The 18,582-nt window shown below is 38.4% G+C and overlaps 1 protein-coding gene across 1 annotated transcript in view; it reads left to right on the forward strand.

Annotated features, from left to right (window-relative positions):
• The first annotated feature begins 4,838 nt into the window (after positions 1-4,838).
• LOC107711868 (protein patched homolog 1-like) overlaps positions 4,839-18,582 on the forward strand; it is a 74,405-nt gene continuing 60,661 nt past the window's right edge. Inside the window, exons 1-2 of the mRNA XM_016516941.1 lie at positions 4,839-5,325; positions 7,049-7,241. Of these exons, the coding sequence (XP_016372427.1) occupies positions 5,158-5,325; positions 7,049-7,241 (361 nt within the window). The 5' untranslated portion in view covers positions 4,839-5,157. The remainder of the gene's footprint in view (positions 5,326-7,048; positions 7,242-18,582) is intronic.

Consider the following 18,582-nt stretch of genomic DNA (forward strand, 5'->3'; position numbering starts at 1 on the left):
AAGTGATGTGTTTTTCCCAAATTATTTCATAAGTGCTAACAGGCTCTCAGAGTCACCAGCGATTGTGTGCTGATGAAAGCAGGCTGTAAATCTACAAGGCAGGCACTGACTGGACCTCAAAACAGCTTTTGTGTATAAACACCACACATTTGAAAAGCCAGTGGGAGAGGTTTGCATTGTAGGCTACTTGACATTTTATAAAACGGTGTGATGAAGGGATAGGAATAGAGTTCGAAGCAATGACATCTAAATAATGACTGGAGTGTGGTATTTTGCTCATGCTTTGTCCCAGAATGTATAATCCAAGCATGGCCTGTGGTAAATGACTACAGATGTCTCTCTGTCATATGTCAAAAGTAATAGTAAACATGATGAATAATAAGTCAGAGCCTGAAAACATCAGATTTGATTTAACATGAGGACATATTCTCATATAGTCATAAATGCCAATGATGCGCACAGCTCTCTTTCAATTTGCAAGTCTTAAATTTTTGGTGCTGGCGTGCATATTAAGTACATTAACCATAAATGATGTCACATCGGTGACAGATTGCATAGCTGATGTGTAAAACATATATGTAATATTGGCAGCGTCCGGACAGTGAGATTTAGTTTAGAATAATACAATTAGTTAGGAAAAAAGATCCGTCAAGAGACTGCAATACAAACCTGTCCGCACAGAGTCTACACTCATCATTTCTCAATAAATAAAGGTTTCTTTATAAAGACAGTACACCTCTGAGAACCTCAATCAGCTGCCGAGCTTTGTATATGTAAAACTTTTTTTGCCTAAATAATCATGATGCAGCCAATGAATTCACATATATTACAGCCAGCTGTGTTTACTTTATATTTGCCAATCTGAAAATGCTTCAAGGAACAGAGGGTCTTTTAGGGCTCAGAGCCACAGAGTTGCGCACAAGCTGTAGGTACTTGCGGAGAGTCACGTCATCATATAATTCACTCCAAAATGACTCTGTTTTTGGAGAGTATTTAGTTTTTTGCAGCAAAACGCCTCAAGTATTTTACTCTGAACTGACCAATTATAATAAGCTTAAAGGGATAGTTTACCAAAAAATGAAAATTTGCTGAAATTGTACTCAACTTTAGGCCATCAAAGATGTAGTTTGTTTCTTCATTGGAATGGATTTGGAGAAATTAAACATTACATCACTTGCTCACCATTGGATCCTCTGCAGTGAATGGGTGCCGTCAGAATGAGAGTCCAAAAAAAGCACAACTCCACTCCTTATAGAGAGAGATGTTTGTTTGTAACAACCAAAATTCATTACTAAGACATTTTTAACTTCTGTCTGAAATGTGAGTCCTCTATCCATTATATTGCTTTCTCCAGTGAAAAAGTCATCTCGTCTGAATCAGGAGAAAAATATGCACAGATCAAGCACCATTTACAAGCAAACACAGTCCAAAACCGTTCTAAACAAATGTGTTAGTGGATTTTGACCCGAGAGGACAACAAGGGATATTTTTTTACTGGAATAAGCATTATTATGGATTATGGACTGGATATTTTTGCCAGAAGTGACTGTTTAAAGTTTAGTGATGGATTTGTTTCTTCCAAACACAGCTTTTCACTTCACAAGACATTGATTGATGGACCGGAGTAGTTTGAATTACTTGTGAATTATTGTGATGTTTTTATCAGCTGTTTGGACTCTTTTTCTGACGACACCCATTCTCTTGCTATGAATCCATTGGTGAGCAAGTGATGTAATGGCAAATTTCTTCAAATCTCATCTACTTCTTGGATGGCCAGAGGGTGAGTATATTTTCTGGAAATTTATTATATTTGGGTGAACTATTCTTTTAATACAGTCTTTGTAAGATTATACAACCGTCAGGTGCTCTTTTGGAAGATTTTACCATCCATTATTATGCAAATAAATTTGAATAGTGAAGCAAATCATGTTTATATGCTCTGTCCTTATGGACAGTATTTCCGATGAGAGTCTGTAGAGCGGGACAAACTTCACACAGCTGTGAAGTGAGATTTTCAAGGACCTCTCATGAGGTATAGAAATATATTGTGTAATTACTTAATACATGTGTGATCTTTTGTGTGCCGGGTCGCTGGGGTGCTACTCACATCATGCTAATGAGAATGGAACGATTTATTTTTTTTGTGGAGTCTCGGAAAAATCCAATCTCATGTTCACAGGAGTGTTATGTTTCTGTGATCTGCTGAGGACAGACGGTGGTGGAACAGAAAGGGTCTATGGTAGATTTCTATGGTGATTAAATAAAAACAAAACACAAAATCAGTGCATACTTCGGAATTTTTTAAAATATGGGAAGGGTCAAAACTTAAGCCTGAAAATTATGATTACTAAGACAGTAGGCTAAACATAGATCAGGATCTAGGCATTGGAGACCCAGCCGCTCTGAAGGGATTTACAGAAAAACTACAAACAAAAAGAATGTCAGGACACTAATTTAAAATTTTCTTTCTTTCTTTCTTTTTCTTTCTTTCTTTCTTTTTTCTTTCTTTCATTCTTTCTTTCTTTCACTGAATGGCTAGGATATTTTTTTGTCACTTTCAGTATCACATTTGCCTTGATCAAAGGTTAATTTTTGGAACACGTTAGGGAAAATTTAAATCTTGTGTTTCACAAATAAAAGATATATGACATTTTAATTCATGTTTACCCCCAAAAGAATTCTGAGAAAATTGTTCGAAAAATTACCTAAACATTTGTTGTTATTACATTTAAATCACAAAAAAAAAAAAAAACACACAATACAAAACAAAACATTTCCACCACTGAAAACATCTAGCCTTTGTGCAAAGGTAAATAGGCAGTTTTTCTGAAGTGCTCTCCTTTCTCTAGTGTCACACTGATTATACAAGAGCCACACAATCGCAGAGGAAACTGGAAAGTGTAAACACTGGCAGAGAAGTGCTCAGAGCTGTCAAACACATCTGTGTGATTGAGCACAACCTTGTGCTATAGAGTAAACATGGGAAAAGTCATGGGTACATCGCTGTAGTGGGAACCATGGCAAACTACAGGACTGTTGGGAGAGATTGAGTGAAACATAGCGCTCAGGACAGATCATATAGCTCAGAAAATCCAGCAGAGGAAGTTAATGACTAATGGTCCAGTTTTTTTTTCTTTCTGGAGGAAAATAATATGGCTGTAATAATTTCCTGATGGTGGGGTGGGATAGGAAATGGATTCTTCATATCTCATTTTCATACTAATGTCAAGGCTTTCCTCCCATAGTCTCCTGATGACATCACCACTCCAATCATCGTTCAGTATTTATATAGCGCTATATAGCTGCTTATATTTGTATTATTTTGTGTTGAATAATGTGCTTTGTGTTTATAAGAGATTCAGTTATGCAAAGGAAAACTAATCATGATGTATTGCAGAGCAGCATTGCGGCTTGGTACGAGACAGATTTTTCATTCTCGGTAGTCATAAACTTTTTTTGGGATGTGTGATATACATAGTATAAAGCCTGTGTCATGTTTACACAATACACTTGATGAAAAAGGGGCAGCAAGACAAGGAATTCCCATGTTTTGGCACAGACTTGTTCAAAACTGTAACCCACCTGTGCACTGTAAAAGACAACTCTCATTAATTGCATTTTTCCTTTGCCCTGTAGCCAGGAGCTAGTGCTCTCAGTATGGCCAATATCCAAACTGTCCAGCTGGGACTGGGAAAGGGAAGGCAATACAAGTAAAGTACACAATTGCTTACAGTTCTTGTCTATAATTTGGCACAGGATGTGAATATGTAACTGATTGTAATCATGTTTCATGTATTTTGCATTCTTGTAGCTCAGACAGTAGAGCATCACCAAGGTCGTGGGTTTGATTGCCAGGGAATGCATGAACTGATCAAATAGGGTATATCTTCAATGCAGTGTTGATTGCTTTGAATAACAGAGTCTGACAAATGTAAAATGTATGTTGAATGTATGTTTGCTGTATGAAAACAAGTATGTATTATTACACATAAACACATCTATATAAAAACTGTAGGTTTAAAATTGATATTAACCATCCACAAATTATGTAATCTAGGTGGCGCTGTATTCATGTTTATGAAAGCAAAATTCTAAAACTGGCTCCACTGCTTAAAACTAATCAGAACTAACTTGTGTTCAGGAAATTAACAACTTAAATTAGATATACAATTGCTTTGCTAAGTATGGCCACAACTTCTTGCAAAATCAAATAATTATTTTCTGAATACGTTTTGGGGGAAAAAAGAAAGCAAGAAAGAAAGCATAAAAAGCTAAATAGCCAAATGAAACTATAAGAAAACAAGAAAGAAAAACAATAGAAATATTCACAAAAAATTTAAGAAAGAAAAAAGGAAGATGGAAAGACAATATGAAACAGAAAGAAAGAAAGAAAGAAAGAAAAAGAAAGAAAAAATAACAAAAAAGCAAAGAAACAAGAAGAGAAAGCAAATAAATAAATAATAAGAAAGAAAAAAGGCACACGCGTTCTGTTGCTTCTTCACCAGAAAGCCAGAAAACCAGCTTTTCTGCTCTTGGAGTTTTCTTCACGCGCTCGGACTCTGCAGAAAGTGGGCTTTGCTTCTTTAAGACTCTCCAGAAGTTTGAGATGCATACACGAGGGCTCGCGGCTTGGGTGGTCTCTCTACTTTGGTGAGCTGTTGCTAAGCAGCTAATAATAGTCGTGTTTGCTGAGTAATTTTTGCCCTTCTGGAACCAATCAGAGCCCAGGAACCCCGGCCATCTGACAGCCCCGGAGGCAGGATTTCGAGTGGTTTTGCCACGCCCCTCCTCTGTCTCCGAATGGAGAGTGATCTTTTTTCACATCTATTGAATCGCTCAGAGATCGCCTAGTCGCGCGGCCTGAGGAGGGACCACATAGATCACAGAATGCTTCAGCCACCGAGAGATCGACGTTTCCACAGCATCCACTTCGCCTTCTGATATCGCGGACTTTCCAGCGGACGGCGTGAAAGTGGGGAATTGTTGGAGACCTCCAGATTCGCGAAATGTTGGAATGGAAGGCGCAGACTCTGACTCGCCGTCTCAAACAGGAGTATGAAGTGCTTCGCGGATCTGGGATCAACGAGAGACAAACTTGGTTTTCTTCGGATATCACTAAACGCTCGCGGGGAAATACACTAGCGCGGAATTTGCAACATGGCCTCGGCTGTTAATTTGTCCTCCGAGCAGGAAAACAGAGACCCCGATCGGCCGAGGTTAACGCGGAGAAATAGGGGCAACTATCGGACCGCCGCGGCGGATTTGGAGTATTTGCAGCGGCCGAGCTATTGCGATGCCGCCTTTGCATTGGAGCAGATATCAGAGGTGCTTTTATGTTTGCCCAGTTTGCATTTGGACTTTGTTGGGAATGCTCTGACAAAGTGCTCAACTTTAGTGAAGTCGCTAGGTAACGGGATAGCCACGGCACCGATGGGGGTGTCTATGCGGGAAGCAACCTGTAGCCGCTCGAGGGATTCGCTGCATTTGTTCTCCGTTGTGTCCATCTGTCGCGATTCAGTAATCGTAAACATAACTGTCAGACGAGAAGCTGAGCTCTGAACGTGAAGCGAAGGGTCTAAAGTTTTGTTAGTGATGTTGGGTCTAAAGTTTTGTTAGTGATGTTGGCCCTAACCGACTGATTGAAGCCCTCTCAGATAGGATCTACACGGGGAGTAGTTTTCGCCCCGCACTGCTCGGGCACGATCCATGTGGCTGCCCTCTTCAGTTCACAAATATTGTCGTAACTCCCTCGCATCACAACGCGTCCCTTCAGCTATGCGACCCACGTGCATCTCCGATATTGCATGACTTTGGACATTGTAACCTGTTTCCCTGATACAGTGTCCAAAGGATGCAACCGGTCACACTGCAGCAAGACTCGGATTAACTTTGAGTTATTCGTGGAACTAGAACTCATTTGAATTGTACTATTCAAAAGCCGAGAGAATGGTACAAGTAGTATGGCAAGCGGTTTTAACATTTATTCACTGGAATTAAGTGGTATTTATTTTTGTTACTAGTAATTGCTTTACTAAGAATAATTCTTTTTCAGTTTCATTAGTAATAACTATTTGTTAGTTAATAGTCCTCATTGTTTTGCTACTAGTCACAATCCCAATAGTGACAAATAACTATTCGAATGTTATTGGTGGCATTTGCCATTGAATTCTTTGAGAATCTGTGGTTCAGATACGACAATTAATTTTTATCTAGTACATGTGCCAGCTTTTCTATCACGTATTTATAAGACCTGAATCTATGTAATTCTTGTAACATTATAAGACTAGTTATGGCTTTTTTTTTTACTAGTCATGTTATTACTAGTCATAACGTCTACATTGTATTTAATTTAAAATCTTACTGGTAAGATTAGGAATCATTCTAGTATCAACTTGAATACACACGTGTGTCTAATGAATAGGTATTAGCGTTTGTTTAATTAGTACTAGAAAAACTGGAATAGATATTTGTAACTAAAGAATAAGTACTTGCTCCTATTGAATAGTTACAAGTAATACTGGAATAGATACTTGTCTGTAGTTAGAGAATTCAAATTTGCCACTGGACACAACAGAATAGTTAGCCTACTTGTCACTATTGGGATAGCGACTAGTTGCAAAGGACTAAGTCTCAGTTCTACTAGTATCTAAAAAAACAGTTATTACTAGTGGCAATTAAAAAGATACTAGTCATGATTGGATAACATATTAGTAATTAAAATTAAGAACTTATAAAAAGAAACATTTCTGAGGAATAAATGTTAAAATGGCTTGCCACAGAAATAGTGCTTGAAAGTGTCGAGAGGCTACTTTTAAGACGTTATGGGTGATATTGTATACAACTCTAGTTGTTTGATACATTTAAAGCAATTACTTTCAAAGGAAGAAAGTAGTTTATTCCTGATAATACAGTTATTTAAGCCCCCTAAGTGCCATTTTAGCTTGTTTTCTGCAGTTCAGTCGAAAGTCGACTATGCAATGATGGAATTTAGTTTAATCTTTTTAACAAGGTGGTGAGAGTTTAATATTTGCTCTCTCTTGTCTTGTAGGGGAAGGCGACTGGGAGGAAAGCGCCGCTGTGGTTGAGAGCAAAGTTTCAAAGACTTTTGTTTAAACTTGGCTGTTACATACAAAAGAACTGCGGAAAGTTTTTAGTTGTGGGCCTTTTAATATTCGGAGCTTTTGCTGTTGGCTTGAGGGCAGCTAATCTGGAGACAGACGTGGAGAAACTCTGGGTAGAAGGTAAGAAGCTATTTTCCTTGTACTTTAAGCCTTTCTAATTCTTTTCCCCCGCAAGTGTAATTTAAAGGCAGACCTGACGCGGTGGGTGGGGAGGGGGTCTGTCATGTAAGCTGAAGGAATTGTTTATTGTATAGAAATCTGGCAGAAATCCAGATTAAACGTGAAAAGAATGTTTCTCGCTTCGAATTTGCCTCGCGCGCAAGAATGCCATCTGTTTATGGAATATTATAGCGCGCGTGTCCGCCGATTGCTTCTAAATTCCATACATCAGTGGATATATGATTGTTTTTAACACGGATAGCCGCCATTTTGTGTGTGTGCGAGTAAGTGTGTGTGTGTGTGCCTCCAGCAGTTGAATCTGATCCGCGCTGCTCACAGAGCCTGTGTGTGGTCCTGTTTTGGACAGCGTTCAACTTTCCAAAAAGATTTGTCTCAGAGTTTCTTCAGGAACCGAGCGAACTGCAGGCAGAAACGTGCACCCAGACCCGACACAGACTACAGCGCATAGGCAGTGTGATGAAAGTGTGAAATAAAGTTGTTTTATTTTATGAATAAGTCAATTGTGAGATGTTGGGGGCCATAGTGTGGGTGGTGATTTTTAGAAGGAGGGAGGGGAAAAAAGGCCGTTCTTCTTTGATCTACATTCCTGAAGTTTAAAGAACCTTTGGTAAGACTATGGATAATATGAGGGCTTTCCTTTTAGTTGATTTTACAGTCATTATTTTTATATGAAGTTATTTTAATTGGATGAGTTGGCTTTCAGGGTGTTTTGGACTGTAAATTATGTTCATCCATTACTGATAATGAAGTCAGTGGTGTGTGGTAGATTTATGAAATGGAGTCAGTCGCCTCTCTGCATTTAGTTTTTTTAGTCCTATATACAAGGGTGTAACTTTGGTTTGAGAAGTGGGGGGGACACAAAATGGTGGTAAATGTTTTCGATTTGAATCCCATTTCCTGCATGTACATACATTTAGGGACTATGGTGATACAAAATCCAGGAAATAATTAAGTTGATTAAAAAAAATATAACAAACGAATTTGAAAGTGGGGGGGACACAAACGTGATTTTGAAAAGTGGGGGGGGACATGTTCCCCCTGTCCCCAGTGGAAATTACGCCCCTGCCTATATAAATTCATGTTATATTTCTACATGATGTACCTTTAAACCAAAAACTGTGTAAACATGAAACACTGTTTACCTTACACTATAAACAGGCAACTAGCACTGTAATATTTGTGTATTTATATAAACATACTTTACCTTTTTTTTTTTTTAGCTCTTATTTAGCTGTAGATCACTGTTTCAAGTCGAAAATAGTGATGTTTGAGTGGGTGAGCCGTTTTATTCCATAACTGGTTTATAAATTCACACCATTTTGACCTATTCTGTCCTATTTGCTAACCTTTTTCGAGCATGATAAATGGCCATTGTAATGATGATGTCATTATAATTGACAGATTGTCAACAATAATTGAACATATCATTAAAAGTATTGTTTTAGTTAGCACCCATTAAACAATATTACCTTAGAAAAATGAGTGATTTTTACGCTAAACAATCACTTAAATGTCTTTTATATTGTTCTTATACTGTTAAATAAATAAATAATTTTCTCTTCTCAGTTTTCTTTTTTTTTTTTCTTTTTCTTTTTTTTTGAGGAGGAGGCAGTGCCTCCCTTGGAGAAAATGCCTTTGATTAGGCACATAAAGAAAATGTGTTGTTCTTAATGAAACACAACCTTTTGATTTGCAACACTAAGTCTGTTTGACACTTCTTAACTTTAAATTATAACTAAAAATAGCAAAGAAATATTCATGACTCCACATTTGCTCCTTGTAGTTGGATTTTTTAATTTGGTGTCTGAGGTATATAGCCTAGGCATTTGTGAGACTGGGCTGAGTGAGTGGCCAGAATTTTTGAGAAAAATATTGCATTTTGAAAGTATATATGCATATGGTGTGCATATTATAGGATATTTAAGTATATATATTGATATACTACTTTGTAAATTATAAAAAATTATTTTAGGTATTTTTATGTTCGTGCTCATTTAAGAAATTAAATTGAGATGATTTTTAAAAGCTGCATTTCTGCATTTTTGCACTGTTTTGTTCAGAGAAGGGAATCATTTTATTGGCTTTATGATCTCATTGGCCTCTTTTTTTCTTTTCTTTTTTAAACTTTACTAATTTGCCCTTGAGCAGACACTTTTTCATCCAGTGCAACTTAAATTACACTAGTTGTAGTTGCAGTCTCCCCTGGAGCAGCAAGTGATTGCTCAAGGCTACTATGGTAATGGAGCAGGTGCAGGATCTCTGAAATTTTTTTGGTCAACCCTACATGAGACTCATCTTGGAACCCTTTTGCAGTAGTAGCCTAGATGCTTAAACCTCAGTTTGCCCCTTGAGAGAGAAGTGTTTGCATTAATGCTAAATATTTTGTGGTGTGTGGAATGTCACAAATCTTTAGTAATATTCTCAGTATAACAGTATAGTCATTTTTGTGTGAACCTTATCACAAACACTTTGCTAAACCAGAGCTTTATCCTTTCTGCAGTTTTATCTTTGTTGCTGGCTTCCACATTTCCTTTGCAAGAAGTGCAGGAGGTTTGCAGATGAAGTATGACGGTCGGTTGCTGGACACACACTCACTCACACCTCAGTTGTTCCCATGTCGAAGCACATGACAGCTTCCAGATGCAGTAACATTGAGATCTGTTTGTTTAGATTAAACTCCACAGCTGAGGGATAGATTATTTCTGGTTGGCCAGGTTCTGCACTGGGAGATTTCGGCCCAGCGTCCATTAGGATGCATGTTTATGTTTTGTTTGGAACAGTCTTTTGCTATGGACCTCCAAATGACCCCTTCGTTGAAGCTGTGTCTCTTACTCTCCTTTACGTTCAGCTTGAATGGGATTCAGTGTGATCTCATGTTGGCTTTCATCACTTGCCATTGAGGGCTGTTATGCTCCAACCTTATAATTTGTTTGGTTGCTCCACAGATTTTCAGTGTTAAATGATTGATGTAGATAATGTTGTCATAGCTTTCGAGTCACTGGCTGAATCCTCGCTCTGATCTGATATGAATGCAGCTTTGATGTTTTGGACACTAATGTTTGGAGTTGTGGACCTCTAGCTGGATTTATTCAGGTTAGATTTTGTGCAGAAAGAGAAATAAATATATTTATATATACTTATTTTTTATAAATAAATATATATTAATTGTATATATTTAAATATAAAAACATGTATAAATGGATCTTTATTTGATTATTTAAAAAAAATCAAAATAATGGCTTTAACTTGTTTATTTTGACTTGTTGTATATGACATTTTAAGATGTTTTTTTTTAAAAAACTAGTTGGGAGATTAAATGAGTAGCCATCTTTTTTGCTTTTCAAAATCACAGGCTCTAAGTTTATAAAGAAAATACCAGCAGTGCCTGAATTGAATTAAAACAGTTTCACGTAAACATTCGCCTTCCTGTATGCCTTCCCCTTCTGTCCGCTTTTGAGAGGGACCGCTCTCGCAGTGAAATCATTGAGATATCAGGGTTTGGGTTGTCCTATTCTCTTGTGTGGGGGGTGAGAGGGGTAGCATGAGGCTCGGGGGCCACGAGGCTGCGTCCCTTAGGACCTGAGGTCATCGAGTGGAGACTCCGCTATTTAAAAGCTCATTTGATACTGGCTACATGACCTGGGTGCAGAGTGAGGGGTTCCAGCTAACGCCAATGATGATGAGAGAAGGTTTACTACTACGCTAGCCCTCCTGTGGAAGAGGAGTTGAACGATTTAAAGGTAATAAATGAGTAATTTAACCAGCAAGATGTTTTCATACACCCAGCAGGGGGCAGTGTGAATTTATTAGATCAGTGATCAATGTGCAGTTAATCTGGGTATTATGGAAGATGTGTAATTTGGGTTGATTTTATTCATATTTTAAGTAGTTGTTTGTCTATTAGCTCTTTTTAGTGCAGATTTGATACTAACCCTTATCAAGTTTTTTATTGAGTTTTATGAGTAGAGCCATTTAATTTTCTCTCTTCAGATGTTTACTCTTTACGTTCTTTCATTTGACATGAATTGTAGGCTGAAAATGCCTTTACATTCAACAGGTGTGGACATATTGACAAACCTCCCCTGGTTTCAGGGAAACATGAGGATGGTTAAGAGTTGCGGTGTGGAGGAGTATATAACCTGCAGTTCATGTTGGGAAGTCCTTTTTTAATATGAAGGAAGTGGCTGAAGAATGTGGTCTCCCCACATTGTGGTGAAGAGATTGGGATCTAGTGGAATTCTCCCTGTTTGGATGTGCTCAGGAAGGCTTGGACACACATGGCTGAACTGTAAGGGATGCAATGTGGAGCCCTGAGGGCTTTAAGGGGTTTGAAGTTTGAACAAGGTTTCACAAGTTTGGAGAATTGGGGTCTGTGTGCCTGCCCTAAAACCGTAGTACTTCATGTAAAAACATTGTATTCAAATTAGAGATAGAGATAATAATTATGTAACTATGTAAAAAGCAACTGTGACTATGGACTAGATTTCTACATTTTGTGGAAAACTCACTGCCACAATGCTGCCACAGCGATGTTGGTGATTCCCAGGGTGTTGTTGTGTGGTTGCTAGAGTTTTCTACATGGTTGCCAGTATTTTAGTTGTCAAATAGTCATTTTATTTAATATGACCAATTCTAAGGGACTGCAATAATGAGGTTTGTTCGAACAAAACAAAACTGTTATTCGACTCTCTTGGATGCAATTCAATAGTGCAAACAAAGCCGAACTAGTACAGTGTGGGAAAGTTTTTCAAAACTACAGACAAAAAAATGCTGTCATGTGTAAAAGCTCCGATAGACTCACAGTAAAGTAATTTTTTGTTCTTCGCTTGGGGGTAAAAATAAGTTAAATATAAACAGTGCTTTAATTTTAGCACAAAAAAGCATGACAGCGGTGGAAAAAAACAGCAGTTAAGAAAGCATCTGATCATAGCGATGTGTATGTTTGCACTGGCTCTGCAATCAGCACTTCAGTCACGTCACAGCACATTTATTTATATAACACTTTATGCAATAGATTGCTTTAAAGCAAGCAGCTGTGATTTTCTCCAGTGTGGAGTAGGGCTGTCAAAAAAAAATTTGAATTTCGAATATTCGTCGAATTTAAAATAAAAATCCACATTCGAATGCAAAAACGTTGCATTCAAATTTTAGGTGTGCGTCAGGCAGCCTTATCAGTGGCGCACGAAATGTGACAACGATGTAAGTGTCATTGCATTTAAATGCTTTTCTTAGCCTATCCAGTAGGCATGGGCCGATCACCGGTTTCAAGGTATACCGCGATTTGAAAATTTCACGGTTTCAAAACCGCTAATATTTTCCGTTATACTGTTCCTGCGGTATGCGCTGTTTTCATGTCTCCTCAAAGACTGAAAGTGTAGGAATCCCTCAGGTTGAGTGCAGTCAGTGTAGGGAGTAACACGACCCTCCTCCTCCTGTTAGTGCGAGCGAGCGGTCAGTCACGTGTGTGTGTAGGACGGCCGAACTTAAGGAGCTGCCCCTGGAACTTACGCGATTGGCAACCGACCGTTTTTTGTTTTCTTGCAAGCAACTCGTCTCTGTTCTGGACTTGCACAAACTGCGTTGCAATGCAATCGTTTTCCAAAATGTAATTTATGTGACAATATGAAGTCCTCAATATTGATTTGGGGGTTTATATGAATGTGTTTCTGAGGGGAACTGACTGTCTTCAGAAAAGTTTACGTGGTATTTTCTTTTAATCTCGTCTCTATAGTTCATATTAAAGCAGTGTTTCAGCGCTTTGTTTACAGCGGTAACCAAGGAAACGCCGTATCTGGTGTTCCATTTTATTATGCTTTGAAGAAACGTGCATAATATTTTGCTCGATGCGCCCTCTTGTGGCCTCAGGAAAGAAGCCAAAAGCTTTTTTCCCTCTAACTGAAATTATGCCTTTTAAATTCTAATATAATTCGAATATTGATAATATTTAAGTAAAAAAAAATTTGAATTTAGTTTTTCAGCCATTTTGACAGCCCTAGTGTGGAGCTACAGTAGTTAATGTTAAATCTTTTTATTAGTGAATACAAAAAAAAATAAAAAATACATTAACATGATAGTTTGATTTACATAAATTAAAGCTTGATCTAGCTCAGAACCATTTTGATTTTCGTAACTCTGTAAGGTATTTTAAGAGAGATAATGTTGTATTTCCAAAAATTAAACGTCTGATCACTTACCTTAATTTTGTTCCATATCCATATGACTTGCAAAAAGAGATAATAGGCAGAATGATGCATCAGTCAGTTACTTTTTTATGCAGTTAATTAAATGATGAATGAGAACGTCTCTCTTTCTGTCATCTCATTTTGTGTGCCAAATATATTTATTTGTATTGTAAAAAATAACTGTAATTGTATAATAGCAATTAATTGTTTGACATGTTCAAATACTGAAGTGATTACCTTTTTTATTTATTAGCTAGAATATGGATGGATGGATACATTTTATTAATCTCTGAAGGGAAATTTACACCTCACAATTTACATGACACATTTTACACATACAGAATATGTATAACTGAATATTTTGACTAATTGCAAAAGCTTAATAATTAAAGTCTAGTGATTAATCAGTGAAATAATCAACGAATAGTCAATCATTCTAATAATCATTATTAATCATTTGTTGCATGCTTGCAGCCCTAGTTGCCAGGGTGTTTTGGGTGTTTGTTAACTTTAAGTGGATACAAGTGATATTCTAGTCCCTATAAATGGTCCCTTTCACAAATGGAACTATTGTAAGTCTGATTGCTTAGAAAAGTAAAAGTGCATTCTGTTTTAAACTGTCTATGCAAATTGAGGGGCCTATTCATGTTGTTAAAGGGGTGGTTGATTGCGATTTCACTTTTTTAACGTTAGTTAGTGTCTAATGTTGCTGTTTGAGCATAAACAATATCTACAAAGTTACGAAGCTGAAAGTTCAATGCAAACGGAGATATCGTCTTTTAAAATTTTGCCGTACTGTATTAAAGCTTTAATCAAGATAAAACTCCATATTAAAAGCTAACATAAGCAGGAGCATTTACAAATAACAGCGTATCTAAAAATATGAGACAACAACAAACAAAAAACATAGGCATACCATTAAAAGCCGTGCTTGCACAGGTTCTGCACGATCCTCTTCAATAATATCCTCTGTTTCTCAATCGGGCTCAAACTGATAAGCGATATTATCAATGCAGTTGTTTACAATACAACCGGAGCACATGCTGCCGAGGTGAGGGGCGGGACGTTTAGATGTGCGCTAGAGGAGGTTTAGCCAATCACGACACACTGGGCTAGCTAACCAATCAGAGCCCATCGCCTATTTCTGAGGGAGGGGCTTCATAAAAGAAGGAAATGATCAGCCCGTTTCTCAGAGAAGGGACAGAGAGGTGTGGAATAAAGGTAAATTATGTGAAAAATAATGTGTTTTTTAAGAAACGAATCATTAGCACATGTTAGACTGCACCCCATAAACACAATCAAGCCTAGAAAAAAACCACTGAACCACCCCTTTAACACATAAGATGACAAAGTTTAAAGACGTTTAATGTCACAGTTCCCCAGTATAGGTTTGATAGTAGTATTTTGTCAGTTTACTGTGCAAAACTCACTGCTACAATGCTAGGGTAGTGTTGTTGAATACCAGGGTGTTACTGTGTGGTTGCTAGGGTGTTCTGGGTGGTTGGTTGCTAAGCGGATACTATGAAATTCTGGTTCCTATATGGCTCATGTGCTTTCTTAAATGTAACTCTATGGGACTTCTGAGCAATTTTTCCACCAAGTAAATTTGTGAGTCTGATCACAACATGCACAAAAGAGCACTTCTTCTAAACAATCCACACAATTTGAGGTGCCATTTATGTCTATAGCAGAAACGCTGTTGTACGAGGAAGATGACAAAGTTTAAAGCAGTTTGTTTAATGCTTAGAAGTTCTCAAACATACATCTGATTATCATATATTACACTGTCTATAAAAAATCTTCAGCGACAACCTCGACAGTTTTAAAACTGACGCAAATGTGGGTAAGACAGATACAAATGGAGCAACTCCCATCCACAACCGGCATCCTGACAGCCCTCCAATTCTTGTGTTTATATTCTGCATTCCTCCACTCCGTGTTATTAAAAAAACAGAGACACCAAAATGACGGAAAAGACTTGCGCTCTCTCTCTCTCTCTCTCTCTCTCTCTCTCTTTCTCTCTCTCGCTTTCTCCGACTCCCCTTTCTCTTTTCTTCTGAAAGGCTTCACTGCACTTCAGCCCCACCTGCCCCGCCACCCCCGTTCTGTGCTCCTCACACTGACACCCCCCTCCTCCACCCACCTTCACTTGGGAGTTCAGCCCTGGGATGCCAGATGTATTACAGAGTGAAGCGCAGCAATGTAAACACTGAGTCCTGCCATGGATGCCGGGTGGTCCGGCCCTCCCCCTCTCCATCCTCCCTCTCTCTGTGGCCGAGGGGTGGAGGAGTTCAGCGAAAGAGAGCGAGAGGGGGAGGGGAACGTAGTAGCTGAAGTGTTATTTGTGTTTTGGCTAGAACTGCCGTTTTTCTGCAATCTGCTGTTTCGGTTAATGCTTCATTCGTATGGCCCGGGATGCAGCAAAGTTATACTTTAGCCCACACCTAGACCAGTTTCCTTTCAGTTCTTTGTGAATGGTTTAGTAAACTTGTGGTGAAAATTTAAACTTTAAAGGTAACATATCATGAAAATCTGATTTTCCAGGTTTTAAGTGCTATAATCAGGTTCCCGGTGCATCTACCAACCAAGGAAACGTGAAAAAGATTAACCCAGTAACTTTGTTTTGGTAAGCCTTTTTCTGCAAGCGTCTGAAAAAACGAGCGCGTCTGATTTCGCTCCCTTGGTGACGTGGCAAAAGGATCTCATTATAATATTACCGCCCCTTAATCTGCAAGTTTACGCCCATGACACCATCATTTTGATTTGCAAGCGACAGCGGTGCGCTAGCTCTAATGCCATGATGAAAGTTTGAGCGAAGCATGCTAACTGTTCTGTGTTTGGCTGCAGAGACGAGCACAGAACACTGTTTAGAGTCCCAGCCTCAGAGGAGACAACATTTTCAAAATGATATAATAAATGATCTGTGGAGTATTTTGAGCTGAAACTTCACAGACACATTCTGGGGACACCAGAGACTTATATTACATATTGTAAAAAGGGGCATAATATGTCTCCTTTAAAACATGCCTGATGTAGCATGGTTAATGTAAAAGAAGTGTTCGCTAATATATTTCATTGGCAACCAAGAGAGATATTTATCTTTAAAAAGTGTTTTTAGAATAATTAAAGTTTTAGCACATGAATATAAAACAGTCATGGAAATGATTGGTGCATCTGTTGCAGTTTTTAATTAATGTATTAGCTAACTTAGATTAGCGGTGGTTATACCACAGACTAGGGGTGTGCGATATATATCGTCTGCGATAATATCGTAATTGTTGTTTTGACGATGTGCGATTTGACATTATCGAGTATTTTGCAAAAACCATTCAAAACATCCCTACAGAGCGCACGCATACATTATGTGAAGTCTAGACTAGTGCGTGTGCGCATTTAGTGTGTTTTCTTTCACTGCATGATTCAGGCTATTAAAATGCATTTAGAATGATCACAAAATTCAAGATATTAAAAACATTAGGAGTCAGCTGTCTTCGGCAGTCCTTAAGGTACCAGCACAATAACACACTCAGCAAAATATCGTCTAATTATCGTTATCGATAAAATCCCATAAAATATCGAGATATAATTTTTTGTCAATATCGCACACCCCTACCACAGACTCCTGTAATCTATTCCAGAGAGCCATGTAATAATAAGTGATATATTTATTTTGAAACCCTGGGTTACTGTAAATGTCCCAGTGATATCTTATTTTGCCGAAACTCACCGAATGTATGGGTAAGTGTGCACACAGTACCACCCCCCAACCTTGAGCGTGCACCAACCCACACACACACTTTTCCCCATGCTTTTTGTTGCAGTGCGATCCAGTTCATTTGAATAGTTTTTTTCTAAAGGGGAAGGGACTTGAATGAAGCCAGCAACGTGGAAAAATCTACCCATTCAGGCCCCTCTGAATGTACATCTCTGGATTGCAGTAAGCTGTATTTGTAGGCAGTGGACTGCTAAATGCATCCATTTTTCGTGGTGCAGATCTGGACAGGTGATTAGCATAATTAGAGGAGAGCTGGCCATACATATGGTAATGCAGTGTGGAGTAAATGGCAGCTGCGGTGTAAAATTTGTGTCAGGGGTCGAACAGGCTGCTCAGGGCATTGTGCTACAGCTGCGGGTCAGGGACTCTTTCTCTCCCTCACTTTTTCTTTTGCTCTCACTTTCACTTTCACTTTCCCTCTTTCCTGCCATTCGTATCTCCTCTGCGAAAGGTGGAAAAGAGATTGGTGAAGGCCATCATATGGAGCCATTACAAGTCTATTTACGGATATGCTACCTGTCTGAATCGCTATTAAAATTGACGTGTAGAACCGTTTTTCTTTGCAGTCGTGAAAATACTTTGGAAGGCAGCTTGTTGGTTTAGATGCGAGCATGCCGGTTGGTGGTAGTGCCGGTTGGTGTTGAAACTGTGCGCCATTAGCCTGGTTTCCATCCAAAGTTGCGAATTTAACTTAAGCGCAAAACTGGAATATCACATAAAACATTTGCGAACAAGCATTGTTTCCATCCAACAAGTCAAAGAGAACAAAATCGTCGTTCCTCATAAACTGGCACTATAAATCACTAAGAAAAGTAGAATATAATAATTTTCATATATAGGCTAATAAATTACTTGCGTCTCAGAGCGAGCAGACGAAACACAATGAATGCGGTCATTGCTTTTGGAGGTGGATGCTGCTGTTTGGAAACGCAGTCGTTTAAGACATTTCTGGGAGGCAATTATACAGAAATACTTTGATGACAGACTTTGCTCATGCATTTCCGAATGGCCATAACAACATTTCTGATGCTGTGAATGAGATCGGTCTGCTGGTTAGTCAGGTTTTGCCATCCCATAGCCCAAAGTCACATGACTTTTTTGATGCGCTTGGAGGAATTTATTCGCAAAATGCATTTCCATCTCCCATTATTCGCATCAACCCTTTTTCGCAAAAAAAAAAGTCAAAAACCACCTCAAGCGAGCGTAAAAACTTTTTTGCGTATTGATGGATTTTTATTCGAAATTTGCCGTTTCCATCACTCGTTTCTCATGTGATACTTCAAAATGCGCATTAAAATAGGGTGATGGAAACATAGCTATTGAC

Source organism: Sinocyclocheilus rhinocerous, unplaced genomic scaffold (assembly GCF_001515625.1).
Source record: "Sinocyclocheilus rhinocerous isolate Xijiao unplaced genomic scaffold, SAMN03320098_v1.1 scaffold988, whole genome shotgun sequence".
Classification (NCBI taxonomy): domain Eukaryota; kingdom Metazoa; phylum Chordata; class Actinopteri; order Cypriniformes; family Cyprinidae; genus Sinocyclocheilus; species Sinocyclocheilus rhinocerous.